We start from the raw sequence: 20,454 nt of genomic DNA, 5'->3' as shown, positions 1-20,454 counted from the left end.
CTACAAACCGGACTATTACTTAAATGCTCTCATGTTTTACAATGTAGTACCCATTTCAGCAACTGCCTAAAACCATATTAAATAATAAATCTCAAATTGGTACCAATTATCTTTATTTATTTTTTCCTTATTTTTTCAGAGATATGACGCTCTCCATATCATTGGTTGTCGGTGCTGTTCTGGTGCTGGCATCTGCCCAAGAAAGACGAGATACAGCTTCTAATATTAACAACAGGTTATCTCTGGCTAAAACTGTCGGAGACGCAATAGTTGCTAAGAACTTTACAAATGCTCTTGGAGACTTGGCAAAGGCTGTAACTCCTTTGCTTGGTATAGCTGGACCTCTTGTTCAATTTATTCTAGGTTTTTTGGGCAACAAGAGTCAGCAGAACTCAAAGCTATTAAACAGCTTGCCAAAGACGTCAATGCCCGCTTTGATAAAGTAGATCTTGAATTCGCTAAAGTAAAATCTTTAATTGATTGGAGTAAAACACAGGTTCAGTTCCATGACATTGAACAGAAAATTACCTCTGTTTCGAAAGTTTATAGCAACATTTTCACATTTTCGACATCAGCTGTTAAGACAACAACAAGTGCTTTTATTACATACTACGAAGGTGACTACCAGAACAGTGGCAACAAGTTATACGACGGCATCATGAACGAAGGGAGATTATTCGAAGATGGACTACTGACCGCTATTACTAAAAAGACCGAGTAACATCGACGCAAGGTTAGAGACTTTATGCTTGGACTCCTTAAGCTGATGATGGAAGCAGCTAAACTAGAGCTTGCCTATCATCAATTGAAGAGACATTCTGCAGGATTACCAGACTACCAACGTCAGTGCCATGATAGAATCATGAGAGTTCGCAGTAATATGTACTCCGTTGATCGTCAAGTTACTAATCAGTACCATGACCAATCCCGGAAAGATAGCGATAATTTGTTGACAAAGTATCCAACCAGCTAACGTAACAGCAATGACTTTAATACTATGTACAACTACCTTGTGGATAAATACGACTGGCGTGATTCGATGACGATCACATACAGTGATATCACAGGAGGTGATGTTCACTGGGTTCATGAGTGTGGCAGACATATCAAATTCAGAGCTCATGGGAGAAACGTCGTCGTTGCCAGTGTAGATAAGAAGTCCCACATCGACATGAACGCAGTCAAGAGTATTGTCAGCCATGTTTATTCGTGTGAATTTCGTCAGGTTTTGTCTCGACCACATCCTCACACCGTCCATCATCGTGTAGATGCCAATGTGGCTTATAACTCATTTCCATCTTCTGTAAAAGATCACTGCAGGCCCTACGCAGCCAATGGTGTAATACGTTATGAAGACTCCGTCTATTTCAAAGGACCGAGTAACAGATTGTATGTCAGGTCACAGGATCATTGCAATCACGTGTTTATATTTGGTTGATAAATAAACTTTGTTAATTACACTTCTCATTGGAAAGCTGCCTATATTCATCATTTGTTGAAAATTTTAATACAAATTATTATAATTTACAATGTAACTGAACGGAAGACAAAGTTGACTGCAAACAATTCATCGAAAGAGAAAAAAACAACTAAATCGGTGGAAGGAGTCGACAATGTTAACATCTATAATTTAGTTAAATGTTATCGATTTTTCTGTCATGAAAAGATTATTTATCGTTCTAGAAGTATTTGATTATTGACTCGTCGTCTATAAAAGGGCAGGTAAATTAATTACTCGTTTTACCCGTAAGAATCGTAAGAGCAGTCTCGGACGTTGAAAATCACAAGTAGGGATCAACAGAACAGCATACCCCGCATCATGACAATGGGTTTTCTAGCATGGCACTAGTCATCGATGGCTTTGCCTATCATTTCAAACAACCCACACAAATCAATGATTAGCATTACATATCTTCAAAACTATAAATATGAACATGCTAAAAATTCTACTGATTATTTAAAAACCAAAAAAAACACGAAATTGCAGAGACAGAAAGAAGGATTTGACTACAAAGTCAAAACACTTCACATTTGTATCACGGGAAAAGATGATGACAACGTAAATTGAAATTTTCACTTCACTATAGACGCAATAATTTATCATGGTTTCCAGGTTCTATACGGTTTTTATTATATTCTAATTTTCAGATTGATAATGTTATGAGGTCTTCCAAATAACTAGGCAATTGGTTCGATTTGCTCGTATTTGTAAGTGTTAAAACATTCACTAAAATGTTCAACCGATACAAGGAACTTATTCTCTAATACAGATGTACTTGTAAACGATTAATATCCACGGGTCTCTTCCACCCTATTTAATGGTAGTTTCTGTACAAAACACGGAAATAAATTGACCAAACCGTTTAATAGACTCATTCTTCAGTGTTATAGTTATGATATTGTTAAATAGTCAAATCGTTAAAGATAGCATGTTTTGGTATTAACATTGATTTGCTTATAGTGTTTTTAGAAACTTAACAAACTTTATTAAAAAGCAGTGTAATGCATGACATGTGTTGTGTCCTGATTGTTTTGTTGTGTTTAACTGTGTATTAAAGTATTCTTTACAAAGTGGTCAGATTAAAAAAGGGGTTTGATCACGCTTTAGTTCTTTTATCCCGATGCATTTTTGTGCCTGTCCAAAGTCAGGTATTTCTGGCCTTTGTCTGTCTTGTTTCGTATCACTTCCAGTTTTCCTGGAGGCTGTAAGGGCAATGGTTTTCGCTGTTCATGCGTATAATTTTGTTTTTGTGCCAACTACAGCCCTGTGGTGTGAGGGTTTCCTCTTTGTAGACCCATGGATCTCATCTCGCTGGGATTGTTATCCCTTTGACATATTCACCACATCTAGTTATAACCAGGTGCCTATGTCTAAACCGAAAATTCAAAACGGAACACGAGACCAGCTGCTCCGGTAATGTAATATTTTTTGCAAGACTTACTTTGAACTTGACTGGATTATGGATCGGATTAGTGCTCAGTAATTTTGTTGTTACCCTTATTTATAATTACACATAAATAATATCTCAGCACCAAATGTCAATTATTCAAATTCTACATGGATTAAGTAGCACTACACGTAAGAAACATGCAAAATGTGATTCATAGTTGGAAAGCCTAAATATTTTTATTTGTGATATTTTGTTTAAAATGTCATAGTAAAAAGAAAGTAACGTGATTTTTTCATATAACCCTTGTTCATAGGAGATAAAAATTACATAGAATATACTATAGAATTCAAAATTAAGGACGATAACTCTGTAAATGACACTCAAGTACGATAGAAATTACTGGATTTTCCATGTGGATTATTAAGAATTATTATTTGGAATGAATGATTACACATTTCATCATATAAACCTATAAAGCAAATTAATAACAAAAATAAAAATATGTATCCTTTTTAGGTGTATCATATTTTACAAAATTTGCATGAGTCTTACAGACTGTCTTTAAGAAAACCATGCAAAATCTCATTTTTGTCCAAAGGTCATATTTTTGCATTGATTGAAAATTTGTGTTGGGGTTAGAAGTTATTAAGTTAAAATTCCAAAAAAATGCTAATTATTCTTGTCAAACATTGTTCTATTTATAGTAATAGTCATTCTTAAGTATTTACATATTTTTTTTTATTTTCCACCATTTTTCATCATTAAATTTCGACTATTTTCATTGTTAAAAAATGAAAGTGTTAGAATGTTAAATACAAACTAATTTTGAAAAGGTGTTAAAACAAGGTTCTTTTAAGTTAAAGAAAGTCAGTTTTACAGTTTATTTTAAAAATTGGCACGCGGCCAAGTTAATGAATATTGTAGGTTTTTTTTTCTTCTGTTTTGATATGGGTAACTTGAAGTATGTCATAGCCGAAGTAACACATAAAATTAATTGTAGTTACTTTTAAAAGATTAGTGTTGCTTAAAATTACCTATTTGTAAAATGTCGAGCTGGAATTTTTACATTTTCAAGCCCCGTGCAGGTCCGGGTGTTAAAAGAATAGGCCTGCAGCAGCGTTAAGCTTGTCGTAAAAGGCGACTAAATAGTGCTCAGAACCCTGGCCGGGGGCTAGGGCGCTCTGCCCACAGAGCAACTGGGATGTGTGCCCCAGGTGGTGGAATGGGGTACCCCTGGCGTGTTACATTCTGGGGTTGTCAGGCTATAATACGGAAAACCTGACCGCAAACCATAGTGGTGCACCGTGTTGGGAAAGATGCCACGTTCCTCGCACGTTAAAGAACCCTACTGTGGTATTCTCCTGGAGTAGGAACCATAGGGCTCCGCCACAGGAGGCTAAATTGCCCGACCCTACCCACCTCTCCCTATTTTCAGTGGCAATCAAAACTTTTCGACCCCATTGTCCTTGTGTCCCATCCCTTTTTCATTTCATCATTTCATGTTCATTTTATCATCGGTTTCATGTTCATCGCCTGAATATAGCTGAAATATTGCTGCTCGGACAACGTTATCTTCCCTGTGTCAATTTGATCCGATGGAACAGTGTAGAGAATAGAGTCGTCACATTCTGAGACGTTGCATAATATTGATTTGTTGTGACATTCATCATTAATTTGATCCTTTATCCTACATAATAACACCTAGATGAACTGTCCCGTACTACCATACATCGTGTACTAAGTTACAGCCCTAGATTAATCCTACAAGGAGGAATCACCCGCCCAGCGAAAGCTATACATGTATTTTAATATAGCCTATCTGGCCGAGTGGACTTAGTGCAGGCGGTGTTGCCATAGATGTCACAGCGGTACGAGTTCGAGTCCCGCGGAGGGAACGACCAAAAATTTGCATCGCAAATTTGACAGTTCTAACATCTTTGGGAATTTTTCAGACCCTTCTATAAGTTTACGTTATCTTTCCTGTATCAATTTGATCCGATGGAGCAGTGTAGCAAATAGAGTCATCACATCCTGCACTAAGTCTACATAATAACACCTAGATGAACTGTCCCGTACTACCATACATCGTGTACTAAGTTACAGCCCTAGATTAATCCTACGAGGAGGAATCACCCGGCCAGCGAAAGCTATATTTTAAAATAGCCTAGCTGGCCGAGTGGTCTAGGGCGCTGGACTTAGTGCAGGCGGTGTTGCCATAGATGTCACAGCGGTACGAGTTCGAGTCCCGCGGAGGGAACGACAAAAATTTGCTTCGCAAATTTGACAGTTCTAACATCGTTGGGAATTTTTCAGACCCTTCTATAAGTTTACGTTATCTTCCCTGTATCAATTTGATCCGATGGAGCAGTGTAGAGAATAGAGTCGTCACATTCTGAGACGTTGCTATATATATATATACATGTATGTCTGCAAGTAAGACTGTCAAACTGTATTCCATAAATGCACATGTATATGCATGTCATGTTATAGAAATTAAAAGTGAATCTCTCCTCAGAGAGATATTGGCAAGATATTTTAATCATAAAGAAGTTTAGTAAGTTGTCAGTGGGAGAAACACATTGTGCAGCTTGTTCATGTAAATCAAAATCTGCTATATTTCTATAATCCATTCTTCCAAAATTATCTCCCCTTAAATGATACACATGATATTGTTAACGATTCGTTGTCAGTTTTATGGATGTACCATATATTAGTGCCTTTATGTGGAAAATATTCTTAATGATGATGAAAGCTTTTGATTTTTTGATTATACATTTATGCACGATTATTTCTTTTCTGTTAAAACATGCAGGCAGAATACCTCAATTGGGTATTCGGTGTTTGACCCCACCCCTCCCCAGCTTATGTTTTGCTATTATATGTCAGTACTGTTGTGTATTTAGCTTTTTATTTAACGCATTTTAGGTTCGTAAGCTCTGCAGGGTTAAATAGTACGTCTGTTCACTAAGACTACATTTACTAAAACTATCAGAACAAAGTGACATTGCATGCTGAAGTAAGGAAGATAGATATTTAATCTTTTTTGCATGTCTAGAGATATCTGAAGAACTTTTATTACTTTACAATCTAAAATTAACGGTCAGTTTTCACGGTAGGTTAACATCATCCTGCAGATTAATTAATCAAGTTAATGTCTTTCTTTGAACTGTACATACGACTTTAATGGTTTGTTTATAATGCCAATACACTATACACATAGGAGTTACTTATGTTATCAGCATAAAGTATGAATTTGCAAAACTTTTTCTAGATTTTTCTTACTTACAAGGACACTTTAAATGAGGTATAGGGTCAATGATGAACACCAGAATAATTTTGATTCCTAGCAATTTTCGCACCACCATGAAATTTTCATTTGTTAAATTCCCAGCAACAGCCCGTGTTTTTTTATACTACTAGGATGCATCATCATGTTTCCATAAAAAAAATAAAGTTAAAAGCGTTACTTCGGCAATTAGTGTGGCTAAAATAAGGAATTTTTAAAATTTGTCAAAAATCCAAATTTTGAAACCTATTTAAAGATTTTTGGTCACTGATTATAACAATCTGTCTGTTGCTTTAGAAAAGGCTAATTATACTTTATTTGATAAATTAAGTTCATTCATCATATATTTAAAACTTTTTAAATAAATGATGTCTTAATTTTGCATGTTTCTTTACCTGAAAATTGTCATTTTTCTAGTAAATTCTCACAAAACAAAATGGCGGCCATCTTGGATTTTATGGAAAAAATGTTTTGCAGTTTTTCATTGTGGACGATTCTGTATGTTTTTTTTAAGAAACAGCCTCTTCACAACACACAATCCACAAACAAACAATTAGAAATAAAATTTCCTGTCTAATTTTCTAAACGAAACCGTACAAATCATTATCATTGAATAAGTATTCCTATGTTAAATGTACTCCCTCCGACCCTTTTGATTGATGAAAATAAATGTAAGCACATCGCTTTTTATACAACTGGTCTACTCGACTTAGTTATATAAATATTTATAGAACATAATTCATCCGTAAACATATTTATGATTTCTTATCAAAAGTTCAAAATATAGTACGATTTTCATTTATAATAAGGTGTCTTTGCAAAACCTAAGCAAGTGGGTTACACATGACAAATTTTGTTTTCAAAAGTTTTTCATCCATTTCAAATCATAAAATGCAACTTCCTCAAATTGAATGTTGGTATTTGATTAATTGCAACGGTTAAATTGAAAAATGTAGATAGCTTTTTCTTTTGGTTCAAATTTGGTAGGAAACTTTGACATCGTTTTCTGAGCCATCCATTGTCAAATGGTAAAAACTTTTCACCATTTGACATATATACGATATAAACATAACACTGAACATAAAATATAGTGAGAAAAAATTTCCCATGTGCCAACCATACCTTATGCGGGTATGTTAGTGTAAACAATATTTATTCATGAAAACATACAAAATATACTATTAATTTATATATATTAACAATTGGGATTCAGAAACAAACTCAAAGCTTTTATAAAGCTGTTTCCTAATAAGATAAACATACAAAAATTAAACGCAAGTATGACAGCATGCTCAGATTGTTCGTAGAAAAAATAAAAGTAGTAAAGTGTAAATAATATAAGATATTTAAAGTTAAATGATGAAATGCAGGATATACTTGCAGATTATTAGGATGTGAAACGTTTTGTCTTAATTATGACATTTTGTACCAACAGAAATATATCGCTATTTTGTTTGTCGGTTATAGGAGCTCTTCGTCAACAGTAACAGATAATTGCGTTAAAGGATCCAGCAAATCTCTTCGTTGATTTCTGTATAAGGGACAAGTTAGTAAGAAATGACTATTAGTTTCAAGCGAACCGCAGCGACAGTTGGGTGAACCAGTCTAATTCCTTACAAATAAATGGGAATTTAGAGAACTTGAGTTCATGCGCATGCGTGCGTGTAACATTTGACCGAGACGACACCCGATGTAGAAATAGACTAGGACTTTGTTGTTGAGATCTTGAAGTTTCCTTTTAAAAAGCGAAATTGAATTACATGTCCTAATCTCAGGTTGAAGCGAATTCCAGAGTTTGACAGATGAAGGTAGGAAATAGCCTGCATGTAGACTAGTTAAATTAACAAGATATTGTGCGGTGTATTGTTGACATTTTATGAAAATATAATTTGTGTCTCTTACGTCTGTCTGTCAGTATTTTTCATCTAGTTTCGTCATAGAGTTTTAGAATGCTGCTTAATTTTGTTCCACCTGTTACTATACGAGCAGCGTCTAATTGTATATTTTCAATTTTATCAATAATAGTTTGGTTTTGATTGTCCCAGGTTACACCTGCATATTCCAAAATCGGACGTATAAAAGACAAGTATAATTCTTCAATACTAAATCTATCTAAAACTGATTTTAATTTTCTGAGAATGTTGATATTTTTGTACGATTTGTCAATTATGTAATTGCAATGTTCAATCCATTTACCATCACTCGATAAATAAACACCTAGGTGCTTGTGATTTTCAACAGATGCTATTTCGTGACCTTTCATTTCTAGTGAAGAGTGAATAGGTTTATTTATTTTACGAGATACAATCATTGTTTCAGTTTTTTTGTGGATTGAATTTCACTAGCCAATCTTGAGACCATTTATAATTTTTTGTGATATCACTATTTAAAGTTTCAGCCGCGCTGATAGGATTATAAACAATAACATATAGGCTTGTGTCATCAGCAAATAGTTTGATTGTTGCTTGAATTTCGTCAACAATGTAGTTTGTAAATAGTAGGAACAACAAGGGTCCAAGAATAGACCCTTGTGGTACTCCTGCATTTATAAACACCCAATCCGAATGTGACCCATTTAAAACAACCCTTTGAGCCCTACCCGATAAATAGTTACGAAACTATTCTAATAGACTACCCGATATCCCTGATTTTGTAAGCTTGAATAATAGACACTTGTGCTAAATTCTGTCGAAGGCTTTACTTATATCACAAAAGACAACTCTTATTTCTTTCCCAGCGTTAATTGGTTCACAGCAGAATTCCCTTTAGTAAATCCAGACTGATGTTCGTATAGGAGTTGGTTTTGTCTTAAATGATTATAAACGTGTTTGTATACACAGCGCTCCATACATTTCGACATAATACACAAAAGGGAAATTGGTCTGTAGTTTTTTACGTCATTGGGTTTACCAGTTTTTAAAAAAGGAGTGACATGCGCTTTCTTCCACTGAGATGGAAAGATGGATTTTTGTAAAGATTTATGAAACGGTTTGCAGAGAGGTTTGCTAAGTATGTGTGAGGCTTCCTTCAATAATCTAGGATTAATTGAATCGGGACCAGATGCTTTTGTACAGTTTAAAATGCTAAGTACGTCTTCTATTTCAGTTTCATTTAGAATAGTTGTGAAAGTGTATCTTGTACATGGACCTGAGTATTGGGCAAATTCGCGTTGGTTTCATCTAAGTTAGACTGTGCTGAGAAAAACAAATTGAATTCTGTAGCCTTATCAGTGTCGTTAAAAACAAGGTGATCTCCTTTTAATAAAGGAGGAATACTGTTATCTTGTTTTTCCAAACCATTAAAACTTTTAATAATTTTCCACCAGTTACTACTACACGAGTTACTGTTAGAAATTTTGTTAATAAGAGACTTTTTATATTCTTCTTTGGACGTTTTAACCAGTTGAGTAACTTTGTTTCTAATTTTCCTAAATTTTTCCCAATCTGAAGCATTATTATATTTTTTTGCATGTCTATGAATACGATTTTTTTTCCTGACCGATCTCTTAATTTCATTTGACAACCAGGGTGGTTGAGAATTACGTATTATTACAACTTTAATGGGTATATTTTTGTCTGCAGCATCTAGTGTAAGATTTTCAGTGATTTGATCGATATTTTCATTATTTGCAATCAAGTCCTAGTTGACATCCCGGAGATCATTTCTATAAGAATCGTAATCTGCACGATCGTATAGCCATATTTTACGTTTAAATGTTCTACAATTATTTTTTTGGTAGATTTAGAAATGCCATAATAGGACAATGAAAACGAATTTGTTCCTATAGAGAAGGACCGACTCCGCTATATACGCAATTGCGTTCGTGTTGTTTGTCAGTATTAAGTCTAGAATAGAGGAAGAGTTTTCGGTAAAATGTATTGGTTCATCAATTAGTTGATTTAAAGAGAACTGAGTCAAAAGTTGCTTAATGTTTGAGTTATGATTACAGTTTAACTGGTTTTCATTGAAATCACCAGTGATGACGATATAATTATTATTCGTATTTAAGGCCGAATCAATGATATGTTCGAGTATTGACAAAGTCTCTTGTGAACTATTTGGGGGTATGTAAAATGTTCCAAATAGAATCTTTTTACCATTCAAATGAAGTTCAATCAATAATCCTTCTAATCCGGCAATTTTTAGATCACTTCTACGGCGCGCGTTGATATTATTTTTAACATGTACAATAACACCTCCACCTGCCTTAGCAGGTCCTCGATCGAGCCGGAATGGGCTGTGATCATTATTAATTTTAACAGAATCATCTGATTGGTTACTATTTAATCAGGACTCAGTGAACGCTAAAATATCGAAATCACTATATTCTGCCTCAATAATATCAAGTTTTTGATAAATACTTTGCACGTTAAGATGTACGAAGGAGAGAGATGACCGAAATTATTCGTTAGAATTAGAGACATCATCAGAATTTACCGAGCTTACACTGGATATGGTGTCATTTAAAGGTCTGAGGTTAGGTTCAATTCCAGACAAAAATGAGAAGAATGAGAACGACGATTAACATAAATAAATATGGGGACTTATTAGTAATAGGCAATTAAGATGGATTGAGAAATTCAGTAAAGTTTTGTATGTTAAGGACTTTTTTGAACGTCTGGTTGACGTCTGATCACGCTCACAAAATGTGACGTTTTAAGTTGGGAAAATTCTTTCCGGAAGTAACCAAAATCTTTGTAAATAACACATAAAAATATTTTTAGTATTAAATGTAGTCCTTAGTTCTTTTAGTCTAAAAAATTAACGATTGAATAAACCCTCATCTTTATGACGAAACACAACATAACAAAACTGACAGCATTTTTTGTATCGATTTAGACATCACAGAGAAGCTGGAAACGTCAGAGCATCTGTAGTAAACAAATAAGACGTCATGTTTGCATTTACCGAGACATTACACTTCGATCATCGGCGAATTCTGATGTCAAAAATGTTACCAGTACAACAATTCTCCAATTTTGGGGTAAGTGGTATCTTGCAATCTCTTTGTTTGGGTATAAGGCGGTTGTAACTATGTGCGGGACCGCCTGGCCGGGGTTGATTCATCACTGACCTACTAACATATATCGATCAACTGTCATCAGAGTTTCAAACACGAAAAATCTTCATCTGCCGAAATGTGTATTGAAATGATATATTTAACCGTATCGCAAATTTGTAAATTGATACTAATATCTGTCTGTTTATATTATCCTCTTTTAACAGTTTTAATCAAATTGTAAAGCATTTCTTTTAAACAAACACGATCTAAACAGGAGTGTAAATTATTGTTTTCCTTTCAATAATATGTTCAATGACTAATCAAATTGTTGTATTACGTGTGAAGAATTATTTAATTCATTTCTACCGGTGTGGCCGTATGCGTGGCTTTTTAAATGACTGACCAGTAATTTAATTGCATGAAAGAAATGCTAATTTGAATTTTACTGTCTTTGTTCACAGAGATATTTCTCAACTCCAAGCTGTTTCAAAACCATGGACAGGAGGATTAACTTTACTTATGGTTGATAGTTCTATACCTTTGGTGATGGAATATCGAGTATAGAATATTACCGAACTTCAACAGTTTTCAACTGAGACTGACAGGAAACTTGACTTATTAATTGTGAATGAGTAATCAAGGGAACCAAGGTTATAGCGGTAATCAAAGAGTAATCAAGGGAACCAAGGTTATAGCGGTAATCAAAAAAATGTAATCCAGGGACAAAGACCAGACATGGAAAACAGACACACAAAACAAAGAACATAAAGTAACTAAAATCATACATACAAAGTAACAAAAGTAAATGAGCAACTCGGACTCCACTAAAAACTGGGAGCATGGACCAGGTGCACCGGTAGGGTAAGCGTCCTTTGCTTTTCTAGAAACACCCGCCGAGTTGCTCATAAAAAGTCAAGTCCGAGGTAGACAAACGAGGAAAGGCAAACTATGACCCGTTGAATAAATCAGTTTTCATGGTGCTGATAAATATTCCCAGGATCTTTGATGCAGGATTCAATTTTGATTTCAAGAACTGTTTGCAAAGTTAACAGAAGGAAACATTTACTTGCCATCATTCATGTGTACATTATGCACTCGTGAAGTACAAGTATTTATGTGTTAAATAGAAAGTGCATTTGAAAAAAAGTTTTGTGCCACATTGTGTTTTAACTGCATTCCAATGACTGGATGGAGGTGTTAATGGAATCATATCCTATAGGACAGGTACAGTGATCAATATGATTAACATAACTTTCTATAATTGTGCTAACACTTAATATTGTTGCGTATGTATACATAATTATTTGGAAAATTAAATGTTAAAAAAAACATAATTCATATCAAAAATGTTTTGCAGGGAATTTTGTTTGCAGTACATGTTCAGCATGTGTTCATTCATTAAGACAGATAGCCTCATACCTTTTCTTTTACAATCTTCATCTGAACAAAAGTTGAAAAATCAGAAAATTTTAAGAAGCATGACCCTTCCTGTTAATCATACATGTAAGTGTTAACTATGAACTATAAAACATAACTTTATGTATGTTCAAAGCCATATTATATAAGAGAAAATCATTGAATTATTGCATGAATATACATGTACATGTATCAACACTTAGCCCTAGCATATTTAAACAAATATACATGTAGTGATGTACAGACATATATAAAGCTGAATAAACCTAATTATGTACACCTTTAAAGTAACTGTTATATACATGTATTCCTTGAATGATAATACTTCATTGGCTACTATAGTGAAGCACCACAATGATGTCTCTTCTTATTTGGCAAATTGTTCATCAACTTTAAGTATCTATGATGGTACCTCATGTTCCTTACAAAACAAATACTTTAGAGAGTTTAAATTGTACATATACATTCATGCAATGTGTTAAATATATTTATACACAGAGAGTATGTCCCTGTCCCAGCTTACATGTTCAATGATGAATGTGCAGTTTCACTACAGTTAAAATATGAAACTGTTTTTGATGTTCCTTCATAAACTCATTGTGATCCAGTGAAGCCAATTTGAAAAAGGGGCATCTAGGTAATTATTGCCCAAACCACACAAGAAATAAACAAAAATTCAAAAAAGTACAACCTTCATAAAAAAACGAGGTAGGTCAAACCGCCTTAACACAACCCCTGGAAGCCGGTACATACTACTAAGTCATTTTAAAAAAACCTTCTGTATTCATTTATGTAGATTTCGGAGATTGACAAATCGTAACAAATTTCTAATGTAAGGAAATATTGCCACGAAATTGTTGGATATGGAATATTTCCTACGATACCACACAGAAAAGAGGGAAACATGTTTTGTTCAGCAGAAAAAGGAGACACCTTTAACACAATTATTAACTTTTCTGCAAGTTATATCATAAATAACTACAATATTCAATGAAAAATGTTTTTATTTGTTAAAAAAATAAGAAACTTAAAGCGTGGTCTGCTATCACAACTAAATCGGTTGTTCACAGGTATCCGTCGCGTCAACGTATCTGAGGTCGCCAGTGCGTTTGTGTCGCCGATATGTGAAAACGTATATGGTTTAGAAAATGCAAAAGTGCAGTGGCATGCGCTATGTCGATTTAACTAATGATAAACATGATAAACTAATAAGGAAAACAAAATACATTTTGTAATCATAAAAAAAAAACAAGTACCTAATGTTCCATCTAGTACTGAACACACACGACAGTATCGTAACACTAAAGGTTCTTAAAGTGCACATCGGTTGGACCAAGGTTTGCTTCGTGAGACAAACCTTATCTTAACAGAATTACACTGATCTGACACGGACATGTATTACTGTATTTAAACGCATGCGTTGAAAACTTTTGTTTTTATTCTGGGAGTGGGAATTCTCTTAGAAGGTAGGCATTATCTCCTTGTATATTTGGATTCTAGTACTAAGCCTAAGCACTTTTTTCACGAAACGGCACGAGAAAATTTTTTTTCTGGAAATCTTGATTTTTCACAAATGTTTTTCGCTTTCCGAGACCATTCATTCTTTTTACGCTCTTTTGTATATCTGTATTTTTTTTATTCCACCAACCAAAGCAGATTAGAATATGAAAATTACAGTACAGTGGCAGCAGTGCAAAAACTGAATTCCATCAAAGTCTGAATAAAAAATATTTTACTTTTCTTGTACTTTACAGTGTTACGTACATGTAACTACCATTCAACAAACAATTGCGAAATGCAAATGTTTCCAATTATTTTTCCGACACAAGTAAAAAACAAATTCAATGATGCTCGATGCTTATTTTTCTTGTTTGATGTATTACCGGTGTACCTGGTCCATACTCCCATTTTTAGGTGTAGTTTTTGTTGTTTATTTTGATTTCTGCTCGAATTTCTCTTTCATTACCTGACTGTTTCCGTCTATTTGACTTACAAAAGCTAATAAGGAAAACTATTAGTTAGTACACTTATACAAAAAAAAACCAAATACCTAAATTTCCAATTAGTTCTGAACGCATACGATATTATTGTAACACTAGGGGATTTTTTTTAAAGTGTCGTGCTATCTGTCTACATTTTGTCCTCAGTAAGTTCAATATAACTCTTATATTCGAATGAACAACATTTGTGTTTTTGTAATTGATATGTATTTTTATTGCCGACGTTTGAAGTGTAAAAATTATCGTTAACGGCTTTAAATAACACCAAGTAATTTGTCGATCACAAATTTAATTACCAGCATATTTCATTTGTAGTCGATTCAAAGGCATTTTACATGTTCGACACGAACGACGACAGTGTTACGGCAATTAATAGTTGGATTGGCAAAATGTCTTACATGAAAAAACGTTAATTATGTTCGTATAACAGCATACTTAGTTGAAACATTGGTATCTGAGCACGTGACCAACAAGTCCTTTATAACCAACCCTTACTTCTCCAGTTCCCTTACAAACAAAACCTTCCATACAAGAAGTCACGATGACTTAAGTTGCAAATCAACAAACTTAATATATGGATTAGAATGCAACTTGTGTGCTTTAATATATATGTCGGAGAAACACGAGAACGATTAAATAAAAGAAAGTGCGGCCATCGTTCGGGAATTAACACCACCAAATTCCCGACAGTTTACCAACACTTTAATCAACAAGATCATTCAATCCTCTCCATGAAAATTCGTATTTTAGAAAAAAAATTTACCATCCTACGAACAGTCCCGTTCTAAGTAAAAATTATCGTAGGGAAAAAGAGGAGTACTGGATGCGCAGACTAAGTACTGCAATACCTTACGGATGCAATGTCAACATCAAAAGTATAGGAAACCTTTCAAGCCAATATAACAATAGCATAAATGTGGTGAATTTATTTGACAAAAATCCAAGATAGGAAAGGAGTCATGGCCATCGCCACTATACGTCACCTAAGTTATATGATGTCTCCATAAATGGTCTCCTTCCTATCATACAAAAACCGAATGAAAATTTTAAGTAGGTCAATGAGTGCCAAGGCTACATAAATTTTCAAAGACCCCGATGTAGCAAAAACATTGTCCACTATACATGACAAGTATGTTGTCGTACCAGCAGACAAAGCCCAAAACAACATTGTTTTTGTCTGCAAAACGTTTTATATCCAATGTTTATTATCAGAGGTAGACGTAGAAAATAATAGCAGTGATAAGACCTACACTGCTACCACTCTTTCCAAAGAAGAGATTGTGGAAAACCATAAATCTGTACTATCCTCTTTTGGTCTCTCTACCAAGGACGATGATTGTGATTTACCGTCTATGTACTGGATTCCTAAACTTCACAAGAATCCATACAAACAACGTTTCATAGCTGGATCTGCAAAATGTACCACCAAACCTCTTTCAAAACTTTAAACTTCTATACTCACAACTGTCAAAGAGGGTCTACAGTCCTACCACAACACTTGTTACTCCCGTAGTGGTATAAATTCAATGTGGATCCTGAAAAATTCGAAAGATCTTTTGGAGACAATCAGTTCAAGACTATTATCTGAATATAATAGCATTAAAACCTATGATTTTTCAACACTGTATACTTCTATTCCCCATACTCAGTTAAAATCCCGACTTAAAAACATTATACATTTCGTTATACACCTAGATACAAATATATAGTTCTTGGTAGAGATTCCTCATACTTTGTAAGAAATAATTCCAAATCATCTTCCAAGTATACAGAGGAAGATGTTTATAAAATGCTGGAAATTTTAATCGACAACATATTTGTCCAGTGTGGTGGACGTGTTTTTCAACAAACGGTCGGCATCCCAATGGGAACAAATAGTGCTCCTTTACTTGCTGACCTATTCCTTCACTCTTATGAGGCTGACTTTATAGCTGATCTGATCAGAAAGAAAGAATATCGTTTGGCTAGATCCGTCAACCTCAGTTGCCGCTATATAGATGACATATTATCTTTAAACAGTCCTAATTTCGGGGATTTGAGACATCGAATCTACCCAAAGGAACTTCAGATAAAGGATACTACAGACACTGTGAATTCAGCCTCATATCTTGACCTACACTTAGAAATCGATGGTAAAGAAAAACTATTGACCAAACTTTACGACAAACGTGATGACTTTTCATTCAGAATTGTCAACTTTCCTTTCATCTGTGGCAACATCCCTTCGGCTCCTGCGTATGGAGTGTTCATATCACAACTCATACGTTATGCCAGAGAAACTACGCAGACTTTTTGTATCGCGCTAGAACTCTAGCAAATAGTCTTCTGGAACAGGGTTATGTTGCTACAAGATTGAAGTTATCACTACAGAAGTTTTATGGTCGTCATCATGAACTCGTGGATCGTTATGGTGTATCCATGTGCACCATGAAAACTTATTTATTCAATGAGTCATAGTTTTCCTTTCCTCGTTTGTTTACCCCGCACTTGAATTTTTATGAGGAACTCGGCGGGTGTTTCTAGAAAAGCAGAGGACGCTTACCCTACCGGTGCACCTCATCCATGCTCCCAGGTTTTAGTGGAGTCCGAGTTGCTCATTTGCTTTTGTTACTTTGTATGTATGATTTTAGTTACTTCATGTTCATTGTTGTGTATGTCTGTTTTCCATGTCTGGTCTTTGTCCCTGGATTACATTCTTTTGATTACAGCTATAACCTTGGTTCCCTTGATTACTCTCTCAAAACAACAATACACTATGAAAATAAATAGGTACCCTGTCCTACTGAACACAAAACTCTACAACAACAGATAGATAATACATGATCAGGTTTAGATAAATTGTCACTGTTTACTCATTCATTCTTATTCAATCTCTTCTTTCTGAAAGACGTATTTCCGGGCAGAGCCTGTGATAAATAGAAATACAGAAGGATCAAGGGCAGATTATCCGTATTTAAAGCTTTTTTCGAATTCCTAAATTTTAATGTGGACGCTAAACGTAAAGGCAAACGTGCTTACCATTTTAAAATAATTTCATTCCTGATTTTTCAGAAATATGAGGCTCTCTATTCCTTTGGTTATTGGTGTCGTTCTGGTGCTGGCTTCTGCCCATAACACCCAGGAAAAACGCGATACTGCATCTAACATCAACAACGGGTTATCTCTAGCAAAAGCCGTCGGAGACGCCATAGTTGCTAAGAACTTTACAAATGCTCTTGGAGACCTAGCCAAAGCTGTTACTCCCTTTTTGGGTATTGCTGGGCCTCTAGTTCAATTTGTTTTAGGATTCTTTGGGCATCAAGAGTCAGCAGAACTGAAGGCCATCAAACAGCTCGCCAAGGACGTCAACGCCCGCTTTGATAAAGTAGATCTTCAATTCGCTGAAATCAAATCTTTAATCGACTGGAGTAAAACACAAGTTCAGTTCCATGATATTGAACAAAAAATCACTTCTGTTTCCAAAGTATACAGCAACATATTTACCTTCTCGTCAGCAGCTGTTAAGACAACAACAAGTGCTTTTATTACAAACTACGAAAGTGACTACCAGAACAGTGGCAACAAGTTATACGACGGCATCATGAACGAAGGAAGATTGTTTGGTGATGGACTATTGACTGCTATTACTAAAAAGACCGAGTATCATCGACGCAAGGTTAGAAACTTTATGCTCGGACTCCTCAAACTTATGATGGAAGCAGCTAAATTAGAGCTTGCCTATCATCAATTGAAGGGGCATTCTTCAGCCTTACCGGACTATCAACGTCAGTGGCATGATAGAATTATGAGAGTACGCAGTAAGATGTACTCCGTAGATCGTCAAGTTACTAACCAGTACCATGACCAATCCGGGAAAGATATCGATAATTTGTTGACAAAGTACCCAACCAGCCAACGAAACAACAATGACTTTAATACTATAATGTACAACTACCTTGTGGACAAATACGACTGGCGTGATTGGATGACGATAACATACAATGATATTACGGGAGGTGATGTTCACTGGGTTCATGAGTGTAGCGGTCACATCAAATTCAGAACCCATGGTAGAAACATCGTGGTTGCAAGTGTAGATAAAAGCAAATCACACATCGATATGAACGCAGCCAAGAGTATTGTCAGCCATGTCCATTCTTGTGATGTTCGTACAATGTACCGTCCACACAAACACACAGTCCATCATCGTATAGACTCACATACAGCTTACAACACTTTCCCGTCATCTGTCAAAGATCACTGCAGTCCCTACGCAGCCAATGGGGTCATTCGCTACGAAGACTCGGTCTATTTTAAAGGCCTTAGCAACCGACTGTATATCAGGTCACAGGATCGTTGTAACCACGTTTTCATATTTGGTTGATAAATATCATTTTATCAATTACACTTTGCAGTACTAATTTGGTTAAGATGCATCATTTGAAATGTTCAAAACACAGACTAAAAAATAAAAATGTTATCTATAGTTCAAATGTGAAATCGAGGCCACATTCTTCGTTTAATTTTTTAGAAGACTATAAAGTCATTTTAGGAAATCTACAATCTGTACTTTAATGAGTTGAAACAGGTAAACGATTTCATTTGTTTCTTTTTTTTATTTTTCATTTCTCGTTCTTCGCAAATCTTTCTCTATATTCGTTTTGTTGAGACTTGGCCGTTCTTTTGATTTGGCTTCATATGTCGTTTGTGTTTTTTTAAATTTTATTCAGATCGTTGTTTGTTGTTTCTTTTTCCGTTTGCTGGTCGGCTTTTGTTTCGTAGAAAATTTGACCGACGAGAATATGTCAATCATGTTTGGTATCAGTAACCTAAAAGTATAAAATTGACGTTCCAAATGATAAAAAAGTACAAAATGGCAATAATTAATTTCTTTACATGATGTTTAAATGTTATATAGCACCTTTAGCTTTAAAACATCACTGATCACACAATAGTAAAGCTAGACTACAAATTGTTCAGCAAAAGGCTGCTACAGTTCCATGGAAGAACATTGCTAATCAAAGGATTCGAGAATGAACGACTTGGTTCGTTTGTTTTTGGACAAGCCTTATCTCAGAAAAATGAACATAAATATATATATATATTTATATTTAAATGAACAATTACAAATAAAACGCTGTACTTAAAGTTTGTTGTCGAGGTGTATTCAAACCAAATAACGGTCTCTGACGCTTGCTATCTCTATCTCATCACGTGGTACTTTACTTTGATAGAAACCCAGTACAATAATATATTTATATATCTAAAGCCACCTTTAGAAAACAATGAAACAAATTCATTTTGTCAAGAAAGCGAGTAGTCATGATATTTTTTAGCTGATGCTAAATGGTGCACTAAATTCTTAAGCTTAGAATAATTCATTTTCTAGACAGATCGCTACAATATGCCTAACTGATTAGAAACACACTGCAAAGATTACTCGCTATACGGTATGTTCAGATGTATCACATCTAATCAAGATTTTTTTTTATTTGATACCTCAGTGAAAGAAAGGTTACCATAATTATATAACAATGAACAATGTTTTAACAATGCAGATACAAATGACTATCCACAGTTAATGTATAAGTATTAATTTCAAAGGTCACCAATTTCTTCATTTTGGATCTAAACGAATGTATTAACATTTGCAGTGTACTAATTTTCACGGTGGGCAGAAAAGTTCAAAAAATAGTATTCGTGAATTTGTTCTAGGCATATTTTCCCACAAACAAATGGAAAATTTATTTTTTAAACAAAAATTCATCACGTTTGTCGTTTAGCACGCACGAGTAATATTTTGCATTAAGTAAAGCGGCGTAGGAAAAACCTCATAGCGACTGTTGTCGTACAAAACATTTCCTATTTTAAAAATTTTAA

At 34.7% G+C, this 20,454-nt stretch overlaps 1 protein-coding gene, 1 long non-coding RNA gene and 1 pseudogene across 2 annotated transcripts; all 3 read left to right on the top strand.

Annotated features, from left to right (window-relative positions):
- Positions 1-136: 136 nt before the first annotated feature.
- On the top strand, positions 137-973 carry LOC148596545 (uncharacterized; annotated as a pseudogene).
- Positions 974-9,132: 8,159 nt separating this feature from the next.
- On the top strand, positions 9,133-12,458 carry LOC148596544 (uncharacterized). The gene is made up of 3 exons (XR_015919178.1): positions 9,133-9,264; positions 11,017-11,161; positions 11,641-12,458. It is a non-coding gene; the product is annotated as an uncharacterized LOC148596544 (long non-coding RNA).
- Positions 12,459-13,948: 1,490 nt separating this feature from the next.
- Positions 13,949-19,306, top strand: LOC148596543 (uncharacterized). The gene is made up of 2 exons (XM_088563403.1): positions 13,949-14,061; positions 17,647-19,306. The coding sequence occupies exon 2, from the start codon at positions 17,651-17,653 to the stop codon at positions 18,956-18,958; it is 1,308 nt and encodes a 435-aa protein (XP_088419529.1). The 5' UTR covers positions 13,949-14,061; positions 17,647-17,650; the 3' UTR covers positions 18,959-19,306.
- The last annotated feature ends 1,148 nt before the right edge of the window (positions 19,307-20,454 follow it).

Source organism: Perna viridis, chromosome 15 (genome assembly GCF_037379345.1).
Source record: "Perna viridis isolate PV_CMFRI_1.1 ecotype Kerala chromosome 15, ASM3737934v1, whole genome shotgun sequence".
Lineage (NCBI taxonomy): Eukaryota > Metazoa > Mollusca > Bivalvia > Mytilida > Mytilidae > Perna > Perna viridis.
This window is presented reverse-complemented; position numbering and strand designations above follow the sequence as displayed.

Excerpts from the sequence above, each read along its gene's own strand:
- LOC148596543 (XM_088563403.1), top strand. The coding sequence starts at position 17,651 with ATGAGGCTCTCTATTCCTTTGGTTATTGGTGTCGTTCTGGTGCTGGCT.